This window comes from Mobula birostris, chromosome 4, assembly GCF_030028105.1.
Source record: "Mobula birostris isolate sMobBir1 chromosome 4, sMobBir1.hap1, whole genome shotgun sequence".
NCBI lineage: Eukaryota > Metazoa > Chordata > Chondrichthyes > Myliobatiformes > Myliobatidae > Mobula > Mobula birostris.
In genome coordinates, this window is record NC_092373.1 from 142,596,559 (window position 1) to 142,608,258 (window position 11,700).

Consider the following 11,700-nt stretch of genomic DNA (forward strand, 5'->3'; position numbering starts at 1 on the left):
AGAATAGAAAAGGGCCATTGATGATTCAAGGGAACAAAATTTTTTTCTATCCTGACATAAGTTATGAACTTTTAAAGAGAAGGAAGAAATTTAATCCAGTGAAAAAAAATCCTATGGGATCACTGTTATCATTTTACATTGCGTTACCCTGCAACCTTGAAGATTTTTTTGACTGGTGGAGAAAAAAGATTTTTTGATGATTACCGGAAAGCGGAGCAGTTTGTGCAAGACTCTGTGAATATTCACCAGGTACAAGAACAAAACCAGGGGAGCGAGATGGATTGAAGAAGAAGACTGGGTCAAAGAATGGACTTGTTGGATTTTTGAAGGCGGATGAATATATAAATATATTACTAATTATATGAGGGAGGGGAAGTAAGGTTAAAATTTGAGGATTACTGGTTGGGAATAGTAACATTAATTTTTTTATATATATATATATTTATTTATATATATTTTTTGTTGCGGGGGAGTTGGAAGAAGCACTGATCAATTGCTACGCTAATCATGTGTGCAAGCGTGGCTCTAGCCACGACCTGCAAAATGGAGAGGGGTAGTGTTGTGTATCCTTTCATTCACAACATTAGTGGGGGGATATTTTGTGTTTTCTTTTTTGTTTATATCTCATCTATTTTTTCTTTTTGCCTGGATGATTGGGGGGGGGGGGGACGCATAGCAACATGGTGAAGTTCAAAGATTCCCCAAGGAACTATGAGAGTTGAGAAGTTAAGTAATGTTTTAGATTGGAGTAACTTTGTTAAAAATAATGACTAATTTATTGAATTTTTTGAGTTTTAATGTTAATGGGCTTAATGGACTAGTGAAAAGAAAAAGAATCTTAACACATATTAAGAAAATGAAGATAGATTCAGCCTTCTTACAGGAAACGCATTTAACAGAAACAATATCAGAAATTAAAGAGAGATTGGGTGGATAGTATTGTTGTAGCAGGGAGTAGCAATTTTTAAGTCAAAACAATGGGAAACAGATCTGAATATTAATATTGATGAAGCAAATTGGTCAAGACTGTGCCTTGACAGTATGACAAACACAATAAATGTTTGACTTAGATTAGTATAATATAACTTTTTACACCAATTATATATTACACCACAAAAAATAAACTACTTATAATTTAAGAGATAAATATGTAACATTTTTGAATATTTGGCGCCCTTATTTACAAAAGATAGGGTGGCATATTTAAGTGCTCCGATAAAGATCTTGGTCCCTTGGGGAAAGTAACGAATAAGTATACCAATTTTATTTTGAATTCCATGGAGCATGTGGAAACCTTCCAATATCCAGGCGGCTCTTTTTCTTTTTAGGTAGGACTTTATATGGGGGAGGGGGTAGATACTATCTTTTGTATTTTTGAAAACAATAAAAATTATATTTTAAAAAAAAAGGGACAAGGAGGAAGGTAAACAAGGTGAGGGAATGGCACTACTAATCAGGGATAGTATCACAACTGCAGAAAAGGTGGATGTCAATATTGGTGAAAGTCAGAAACAGGAAGGGACCGATCACTATCGGGATTTGCCTGTAGACCATCCGCTCTCCACCCCCAATAACAGTAGGCATTGAGGAGCAGATTTTAGAAAGGTGCAAAAATAACAGGGTTTCCATGGATGATTTCACCTTCCCTAATAATGGTTGGCTCCTCCTCAGTCCAAAAAGTTTAGATTGGAGGAATTTGTTACTTCTGTCCAGGAAGGATTCCTGAGACAATATGTAGACAGGAGTTGACTGATCTGGTGGTGGGTGAGCAGGTCTGAGACGGTGACCACAACTCCCTTACCTTTAGCATACCTTTAGACAGGGAAAGGAGCAGATGGTATGGAAAAATAATTGGGGAAAGGTGAATTATGCTATTAGATAGAAACTTTGGAGTGTAAATTGGGAACAGATATACTCAGGGAAATGCGCAACAGATGTGGAGGGTGTTAGGGAGCACTTGCATGGGGTTCTGAATAGATTGGTTCCACTAAGGAAGGAAAGGAATGGTAGAGTAAAGGAACCATGGTTGACAAGAGATGGGGAACATTTTGCATTTTGTTAAGAGGAAGAAAGATTCTAAAGGAAGTAAGAATCAGACAGAGGTCTGGAGAGTTATAGGATAACCAGGAAGGAGCTTAAGAGGGGACTTGGGAGAGATATTAAAAGACATGGGAAGGCCTTGCAAATAGGATTAAGGAAATCCCCAAGGTGTTCTGCATGTGCTTGTAGAACAGGGGGATGACTAGAGTGGGGTGGGACTGATCAGGGGTAGAAGAGGAAATGTACCTGGAGTCGGAGGAGCTTGGTGAGGACCTTAATGAATAGTTTCAATCTATATTCACCAGTGAGAAAGATTATAGCGATATTCATGGGAATTATAGAACACCTGAGTCTTGCGTTAGTGGTGGGCAGACTATTGAAGAGGATTTTTGGAGACCAGATTTATGAACATTTGGAGAAGTATAGGCTGATTAGGATTAGTCAGCATGGCTTTGTGCCTCACGAGTGTGATGGAATTTTTTTTTAAGAAGTAACAAAACAAATTGAAGGTGGAGCAGCAGGTGTGGAGTCTGGAATTTTGTAAGGCATTTGACAAAGTTCCTCATGGTAAGCTCATACAAAAGATAAGGAGACGTGGGATCCAGGGGAACTTGGCTGCGTGGATTTGAGTTTGGATTGTCCACAGAAAGAAGAGTGCGATAGTAGTTGGAACATACTCTGCTTGGTGGCTGGTCACCTTGTGTTCTGCAGGATGTGTTTGGGGCCTCTTGCTCTGTGATTTTTTTCATAAATAACTTGGATGAGGAAGTGGAAAGGTTGGTTTAGTAAGTTTACATGAAGGTCGGTGGTGTTGTGGAGAGTGAAGATGGTTGTCGTATGTTACAGTGGGACATTGTCAGAATGCAGAGCTGGGTTGAGATTTGGTAAATGGAGATCAATCTGGAGAAGTGTGAAGAGGAAGCTCAAAGGCATAGTATAGAGTTAATGGCAGGATTCTTGGCAGTGTGGAGGAACAGGAAGATCTTGGGGTCTATGTCCATTGATCCCTCAAAGTTGCTGCGCAAGTTGACAGGGTGGTTAAGAATGCATATGATGTGTTGGCCGTCTTTAGTTGCAGGGTTGAGTTCAAGAGCCACGAGGTAATATTGGTAATGTTGCAGCTCCTTGAAATTGGTTAGAGCACAATTGCAATACTGTGTCCAGTTCTAGTTGCTTCTTTATAGGAAAGGTGTGAAAGCTTTAGAGAGGGCTTTGTGGGAGGAAAGCGTTATATTGGTGTTGGAGTATGGTAAAAGGTCAGCACAACATAGCTGAAAGGCCTGTACTGTGCTGTACTGTTTTCTGTTCTGTATGCCAGTGATAATAAACCTAATTCTGATGTTGGCAAGTTCAGTCATTGTCACAGGATTATATCACCTATATCATGTTTTCTTTTCAAAAATATTGAAAACAGTCTAAATATCAAAGCAGATTGCATGACACTGACACACCAAATGCTGGAAGAACAAGTCAGGAGAGGATGAGTCGACATTTCATGATGAAGGGTCTTGGCCTGAAATGTCAACTCTTTATTCCTCTCCATAGATGTTGTCTGACCTGCTGAATTCTTCCAGTATTTTCTGTGTGTTACTCTGGATTTTCAGCATCTTTAGAATTTGTTTGATTTGCCATGGCAGTGAGCAACTTGCACATAGAAAAATAATGTGAAGTTCCATTTGTCTTCGCCTTTCAGGATAAACAAAAGTTCACACAATTGTTGGAGGATACAGAAAATTGGCTGTATGAAGATGGAGAAGACCAACCTAAACAAGTATACCTTGATAAACTGAATGATCTAAAGGTACAGCTACTGACCTTTAATACAGAGTAGTTCTGATGATATTTCTCAGGTTGCTTAAAGTGAATTTTGACTGAATAAATTATACTCAAGACATGCCTAATCTTTTGGGTTGTTTATTCTATAATTGGCAGAATTTGGTGTCCTTGTTGGGACACTAGGCAAAATTGTATATTCATCCATTTGTTACAACATCAATTATTACTTGTGGGTTATGTTGATACTTCTGAGGTGCTGCTTATAAATTTTAATCCTGGGGAATAGTTGTTCCCTCTCTTTGGATGTAATGGGGGTCCTAACGGATGAACACAGTGATGCATACTCTTAATAGAATTTCAGCATTAATGTTTCAGTTTTTAAAGAAAGGAATTCCTAGCAATGTGATGTAAAGTTTCAGTGAGATGCATTTTTGGTCATCTTTTGGTATGCCTTTGCGTAAATGGCACAGTCTTAATGAAGGGTCACACTCTGAAACATTGCTCTTTTCCCTCCATAGATGCTGCCTGAGTTGCTCCAGCATTTGCAGAATCTTGTGTGTTTGTAGCACAATATTTAGTATGAAACTCCACAGTAGTTGAGTGCAAAATACATGAAATCTCAGACAGCCTACAGCATGTACTGTAGGCTGTCTGAGATTTTAATGTATTGTAGGTCAGAATGGCCAGAGTTGTTGGTATGAGGAAAATGAGCCAAGTAAGCATGGGAGTTAAGAACTAATAAAGACATTCATGAAGCTATAAATGTTGTGCAAAGCCAAAAGTGGAGGTGGATGATGTTACAGAAGAAAAAGTATCTATCTTTGTAATGGTGTTAGTGTGTATTCGGACACGTGCTCCAGGAGCAAAAATCTGTCTCAAATTGTTGAATGTTGAGAAATGGAGATGTGGCCAAGATTCAGAGTTAAGGTATGGACCAAAGATAGCTTTAGTCATCCTAGTTTAATTGCAGAAAGGTTCTATATTTCCACTTATGGCAGTTCTACTTGAATGAGTGGGGTGAAGATTGGTGAACCAAAGATGAAGTGTTGTCAGCAATATATAGGAACTGATAAGGTATTTTTACTCATTGCTGAGGAGCAGCATGTAAATGAAAGCCAGAATGTTGCTGGTCAGAGATCCTTACACTCTGCCAAAATGGAAAAACCTGTACAGATGATTTCCTTGATTACAAGGGGATCAGATTAGTGGAATCCTACCCAGGGATTGATAAAAGGTGATTTGTTAATTATGACAAAATTAAGGAGAGGTGGTCAAGACAAGATGGTATACCTTTGTATGTCATTTGTGGTTAGGTAGTACCGCTTCAGTAATGTCTGAGGTGAAAACCTAACTTAATTGTTATGAAAGGGGGGGCACAGGTACAGGTGTTTTGTGGAGAAATGAGAGATTGGCAGTATTTGAAATGACTGAAGGTACTTCCTTTTTGGAGGTGGGATGTTGACTACTACTGAATTTGGAGGAAAAGGCTCATGAGAGAAAATCTTGAAAATAAGGCTAAAAGATGGGTGGCAGTTGGGATCAAGAAAGCGTTAAATAGGTCTCTTGGGTAAGGATTATTCAGTGTGCAGGGGAAATGGAGGACCTAGAATAAGTTCAGCATAATGGACTTTCAACAAATTTTGCCTGATGGGCTCTGGAAAGGGATGGAAATGATAGAGGCAGCTGATTGGTTGATCTATGCTTTAGTGACAAAGTTGTCAATACACTTGGAAGTTGAACAAGAAACGTGTGAGGTTTAAGGTTATGTATTTCTGTAGAGAATAAAGGATATTTATGGCCACTGCAAACAGAATGAGTTTTTTTTTGGTCTAGCCAGATGGTGATTTTCTGAACCATTTTATTCAAGTCTGTATTCCTTAAATGGGGAGCAGCAATTTAAGGGGCACACAGAGGAAATGGCTAGAGTTAGAGTAGTAATTTTAATGTGCACTTGGAACATCAAAATTTGAAGTGAATGTGTGGTTGTATAATTCTGTGATTGCACAAATATTGCGCTGAATAAAGGGCCAAAGGTTAGATATTTGAGTTTATAAAAAGTGCAACTATAATTGAGGTTAATTTCCTGGAATGAATACAGGATTTGAAAACTATTAGGAAAGGTTGATCATGACTAGAATCAACTACTACCTAAGCAAGGGCCTGGACCTGCAACAATTTGCTGATCGTCACAATAGGTCTACAGCAGATGCAATCTCACTGGGTCTCCATTCTGCCTTGGAACACCTGGACAATAGTAATACCTATACCAGGCTGTTGTTTATTGATTACAGCTCAGCGTTCAACACACTCATGCCCACATTTCAAATCAACAAGCTCCAAAACCTAGGCTTCTATTATGCTTCCCTCTGCAACTGGAACCTTAACTTCTGCACCAGAACCACAGTCTGTGCAGATCAGAAATACCATCTCCTTACTGACAATCAATACTGGCGCACCTCAAGGAAGCCTGCTTGGCCCACTGCTCTACTCTTTACACCCATTCCTATGCAGCTAGGCACAGTTCAAATGCCATCTAAACTAGGCAATGACTCAATTATTGTTGGCAGAATTTCAGATGATGTCGAGAAGTACAGCAGTGTGATAGATCAGCTGGGCAAGTGATACCACAACAACAACCTTGCAGTCAATGTCAGTAAGACCAAAGAATTGATTCTGGATTTCAGAACACAAACCACTCCTCATTAAGGGACCAACAGTGGGAAAGTTGAGCACTTTCAAGTTTCTGGATGTCAACATCTCTGAAGATCTATTCTGGGCCCAATATATTGATGCAATTAAAAGAAGGCATGACAATGGCTATATCCCAGGAGTTTAGGAGACTTGATTTGTCACACTCGCAGATTTCTACAGTTGTACCTTGGAAGGCAATCTAACTGGTTGCATCACCATCTGATATGGCGGGGCCCCTAAACAGGATCGGAAAAAGCTGCAGGAAGTTGTAAACTCAGCCAGCTCCGCCATTAAGGAACACTCCCCTCCCCCACATTGCCTACTACTTATTGCTACCATCAAGGAGGTGGTACAGGAGCATGAAGACACCCAATCAACATTTGAGAGAAAGCTTCTTTCCCTCTGCCTTCAGATTTCTGAACAGACAATGAATCAATGAACACAACCTCAGTATTTTTTCCCCTCTTTGCACTTTTTGAAATTGTACATACTTACCGTAATATATGGCTTTTATGTATTGCAATGTACTGCTGCAAAACAACAAATTTCACAAACATATGCCAGTGATATTAAACATTCTGATTCTGGAAAGGTGAGAACAGTGAATCATGAGAAAGCACAGTGAATTGAAGTGAAGACTGAAATTAATGAGGTTGAAAAGTTTTTTGATGCAGAGATGGGCATGGAGAAAAACGTTTCATGGTGGGAGATCATGGAGACTTTGAGCAGGAAGGAATAAGATATGCATCCCACTGTGAGATCACTGCTTGTACATATCATTCTGCATGACACTGATAGAGGGGAAATATAGTGATTATTTAATGTAGAAATTAGTGAAGAAACTGAAGTTATGGGTGGGATGTTGCGGGGGAAGAAGGATAAAATGCACACTCATTGACTGGATAGAATAGGTCAAAACTGATGTCCATATAAGAATAAAGACTTGTTGTTTTGTTATAGAATCTTGGTCAACCTGTTCAAGACAGATATAAGGAACATGAGGAGAGGCCAAAAGCATTTGATGCATTGGGCAAAAAGATCCAGCTTTTCATGAAGATTGCAGAAGCTTATAAGAATAAGGTATTAGTCATAACAGAATATTATTTTGTCCTAAATGTGACACCTTGGAATTTGCAGTATTCTCCTCCACGACTCACTCGCCCAAAACATGTATATTAGAAATTCTCCATCAGGTTTATATTGGCAGAATTTTCAAAGTATAGAACAATCGCAAGAAAGATTATGCCATAAGTATTAGTAAATTTATGGTTGTTACTGAGCCAGAATACTATAACCATGATCATATAACCATATAACAATTACAGCACAGAAACAGGCCATCTCGGCCCTTCTAGTCCAAATGCTTACTCAGCCCATAACCCTGCATTCCTTTCCTGTCCGTATAGCTATCTAATTTAACTTTAAATGACAATATCGAACCTGCCTCTACCACTTCTGCTGGAAGCTCAATCCACACAGCTATCACTCTGAGTAAAGAAGTTCCCCCTCATGTTACCCCTAAACTTTTGCCCTTTAACTCTCAACTCATGTCCTCTTGTTTGAATCTCCCCCACTCTCAATGGGAAAAGTCTATCCATGTCAACTCTATCTATCCCCCTCAATTTTAAATACCTCTATCAAGTACCCCCTCAACCTTCTACGCTCCAAAGAATAAAGATCCAACTTGTTCAACCTTTCTCTGTAACTTAGGTGATGAAACCCAGGTAACATTCCAGTAAACCTTTTAATACTGTCTCTACTAGTTCAGTGATCATTTAGCTTTATGCCTAGAATTTGAATTGTCTAATAATTTGATTTTCAGTAATGTAAATAATTGACAAAGTTGAACAATTGCTATTTAATGTACTAATTCCAACAGCTTGCAAATTTTTGATATTTAAAATGTGCTTTTAATAGGATGAAAACTATGAGCATATTGATGCTACAGAAATGGCAAAAGTTGAAAAAAATGTCAGTAGTGCCATGGATTGGATGAATAGTAGAATGATTGGACAGAACAACCAGATGTTGTTCCAGGACCCCATTGTGAAGGTAGCTGAAATAATGAACAAACTTAAGGTAAGAAGAAATAATTAGCTAATCAAATAATTCCTTGAAACTACATAATGTTCTTGTTTTCTTTGTTTTTTTTAAGTAATGTATATTTCTTTTAGAACATAATAAGTAAAATCAGACACCATTAATTATGTTTTGGCATTGACTGAGATGTAGCTCATGCAAAGTGTGGATTGGGCTAAGAATTATTCTTGACAATATATTCAAGGGGGAGAAGTAAATTATATATACTGCTAGATGTAGTTATGCTAGTGGAGTTAGTTCTGAGGATTCTGTTGAGCATGTTTCAGTTGTTAGCTTGTGGAAAACAGTTACCTCTGGGGATGAAGGCTATTTTTAAACTGATTTGAAAGAGTATAAGGAGCGTGACATTTCTTAGAATACTTTGAGAAGGTTGTTAAAAGCAAACCAGATGACTTTGAATATAAAAGCAAGTTCTTTGTGCTAAATCTTTAAAAATCACCAACATAAACACATTTCTGGAAATAAATTCAAGCCAGGCCGCCTGAAGTGTGCTAATCAGTTGAAATTTTAACGATCTTTTTATCACATGGTCTTCATTCTGATGAAAGTTGTTAACTAAAAGTCACCCTCGCTGGCTTCTCCCCGAGAGGTGCAGCCTCAACTGCTGAGTATTACAACATTTTTTTAGTTACTACACTAGTCCAGCATTGACAGGGTTTTAGTTTTTATTAAATATTATTTGGGTCCTGCAGGAGTACAGTTAATTTTGGGTATTGTGCTTTAAGGAAATAATTTAACACTCAGTGGGAAGTGTTTTTCTAGAAAGATACAAGAGTGGAAGGACTTCAGATGTATGGAGAAACTTAGATTGTTCTTACAGTAGAGGATGTTAAGATGAGATTTGGACAAATTTAGGCTGCTCCCAGCATACCCTCTGGTGTGCTGGTAGTTAATGCAAACAACCATATGTCACTGTTTTGATGTACATGTGATACATAATAGTGAATATTGAATCTTGGAAATTCAAAGTCATGGAGATTTGGTGGAGTAGATGTGACAAGAAACTATATATTCAAGTTTAAAGACATAAAGAATATGAATATAGGGTAACTGGTTTAAAAAAAACAATGCAACATCTTCAATGCAATGTTATTTTGGATTATGGGGGGAGATTTGCTGGTGACTTTCCAAAAAAAATTGTAAAGAGAAAGTTGGCACAGCTGTGGTGAAAGCAGTGGTAGGACTAACTTCGAGCGAACAATGATACAATGGTGTGGATGGCCTTGCACTGAATTATACTGAACTCAAGTTATACAAATTACATAGCTTATCCAAAAGGCTCAAATCTGAAAATGAATTTAGAGACTTGTTCCAGCCAGGTGTAGCATGTCAAGATAGCATAATGACCATTTTGAATTGAGGGAAGTTTTCTTTGTTAAATCTCAATTTACTCATTTATTCAGGAACTGGAGACAACATGTGATCCTATTGTTAACAAGCCAAAGCCAAAAGCGGAGCCACTTCCTGAAAAAGACAGAGCCAATGGGCCATTGCACGAGGAAAGTGGGAATAATCTAGAGCCTGAATCTAATGCAGCAGGTGGTGACAACACCAAACCAGTTGAGCAGCAAAAGCCAGCAGAAAATCGCAACACAGAAATGGAAGTGGATTGAAAATAACCTCTGTTATATTTAAAAGAAAGTCCCCTTTTGCGTCCATCTAAGACTGGTTTCTGTTGTATGTCCAGCTTCAGGCACATAATCTGTTTTTCTCAAATGTATCTGGCTCGGTATCTTTAGTATTAAAATGGTGAAAACTCAATCCTACCAGATTTAAATGTAGTATTGCTGTTACCTGCTCATTTCTTTTTTTTTAAATCATCCTTTGTTTTCGTATCTGGTTTATAAGCACTTGAACAGTCACTAGCTCTTTCACAACTTTACTTCATGCCTTAATTTTATCCCCCATGAATTGGATGTCTTCAAAAATAAATCACATCTATGGTGATTCTTAATTAAAAAGTCCTAGAAAATTGTATGTTTAAATATTGGTGTTTTACTTTACAAAAGCATCAATAGAATGTTTAATAGGATCTGTGATTATAACTATGTAATAAACTCCATCATCCATGTGGATAAATAAGGTTTCATTTTTGAACAATCAAATTACATTCTTCGGCTTGCATTTCAGGTATAATTTAGTGTTTTTGAAGATCTATTGGGACTTAATTCCTACCCTGATAATGAATAAGAATATTTAACTGTGTTAAAGATGCACATAGCTGAGTCATTATCCAGCTGTGCATTGCAATATTGTGCAAAAGGAGCCAAAAAAATCACATTGTAGGTTAATGGGAGCATTTTAAATGATACTTCGAAGCCTTCTGTAAAACAGTGATAAAGGAAAGACTATTTGCTGTCAAAATATTCTTTCAAATGATGCTATTGTTCAACGTCTAAAACTGCAGAGACAGTTGGGGAGCTGTTCATGCTTAGGACATTAGTTGATGTTACCTTTTTTTTTGGTATGCTCTCCTTGATTTACGGCTAGATGTTAATTTCACAGGACTGTGAACATCTGTTATTTGCTTTCAAGCTTGATAATTTTGGTAAATTGGTTGCGCTTTAAAGTTTGTGAATCTTTGGCATTGCAGGAATGTAATTGTTCTCTTCAAATTTGCCCGTGAATTAAAATCCAAGATGGGGGGATTCCTGTGGTAACTATTATAATTTGTTTTATTACTCTGTATGTAGCTGCCTGCATAATGCTCATGGACAATATCTGAGAAAGAAACTTGCAACACTCCATATGAATTCTTTGGGTTTGCAATTCAGCTTACCAAGAATGAAAATTAAATTCTGATAAGTGTTAAACATGTAGAAAAAGTTTTTTAAATTTACTGTTATTGGTATCTGAGTATTTGTCCAAATGAAGTTGAAATTAATATTTAAGATAGTTAATTCCAATGCTCTGGATTGCAGTACAGCAGACAAATATGGAAAGTATGTGCTTATAGTTGAGCATTATGGTATTTGGTCTGGATCCCAGCAAGCCCTACTGGGTTTGTCTTCCTGTTACTCATTATATAATACACAGGATGAAATTAACGTGTAGGCACTAAGTGTGGGACAGATACAAAACAGTTTGCCATTT

General features: G+C 37.7%; 1 protein-coding gene across 2 annotated transcripts in view; it reads left to right on the plus strand.

Moving 5' to 3' along the window:
• The window catches only part of hspa4l (heat shock protein 4 like), a 69,894-nt gene extending 59,526 nt beyond the window's left edge, over positions 1-10,368 (plus strand). For both annotated transcript variants that reach the window (XM_072256147.1, XM_072256148.1), the window contains 4 exons: positions 3,734-3,841; positions 7,468-7,587; positions 8,425-8,586; positions 10,011-10,368. In XM_072256147.1, coding sequence (XP_072112248.1) covers positions 3,734-3,841; positions 7,468-7,587; positions 8,425-8,586; positions 10,011-10,220 — 600 coding nt within the window. In that variant the 3' untranslated portion in view covers positions 10,221-10,368. The remainder of the gene's footprint in view (positions 1-3,733; positions 3,842-7,467; positions 7,588-8,424; positions 8,587-10,010) is intronic.
• The last annotated feature ends 1,332 nt before the right edge of the window (positions 10,369-11,700 follow it).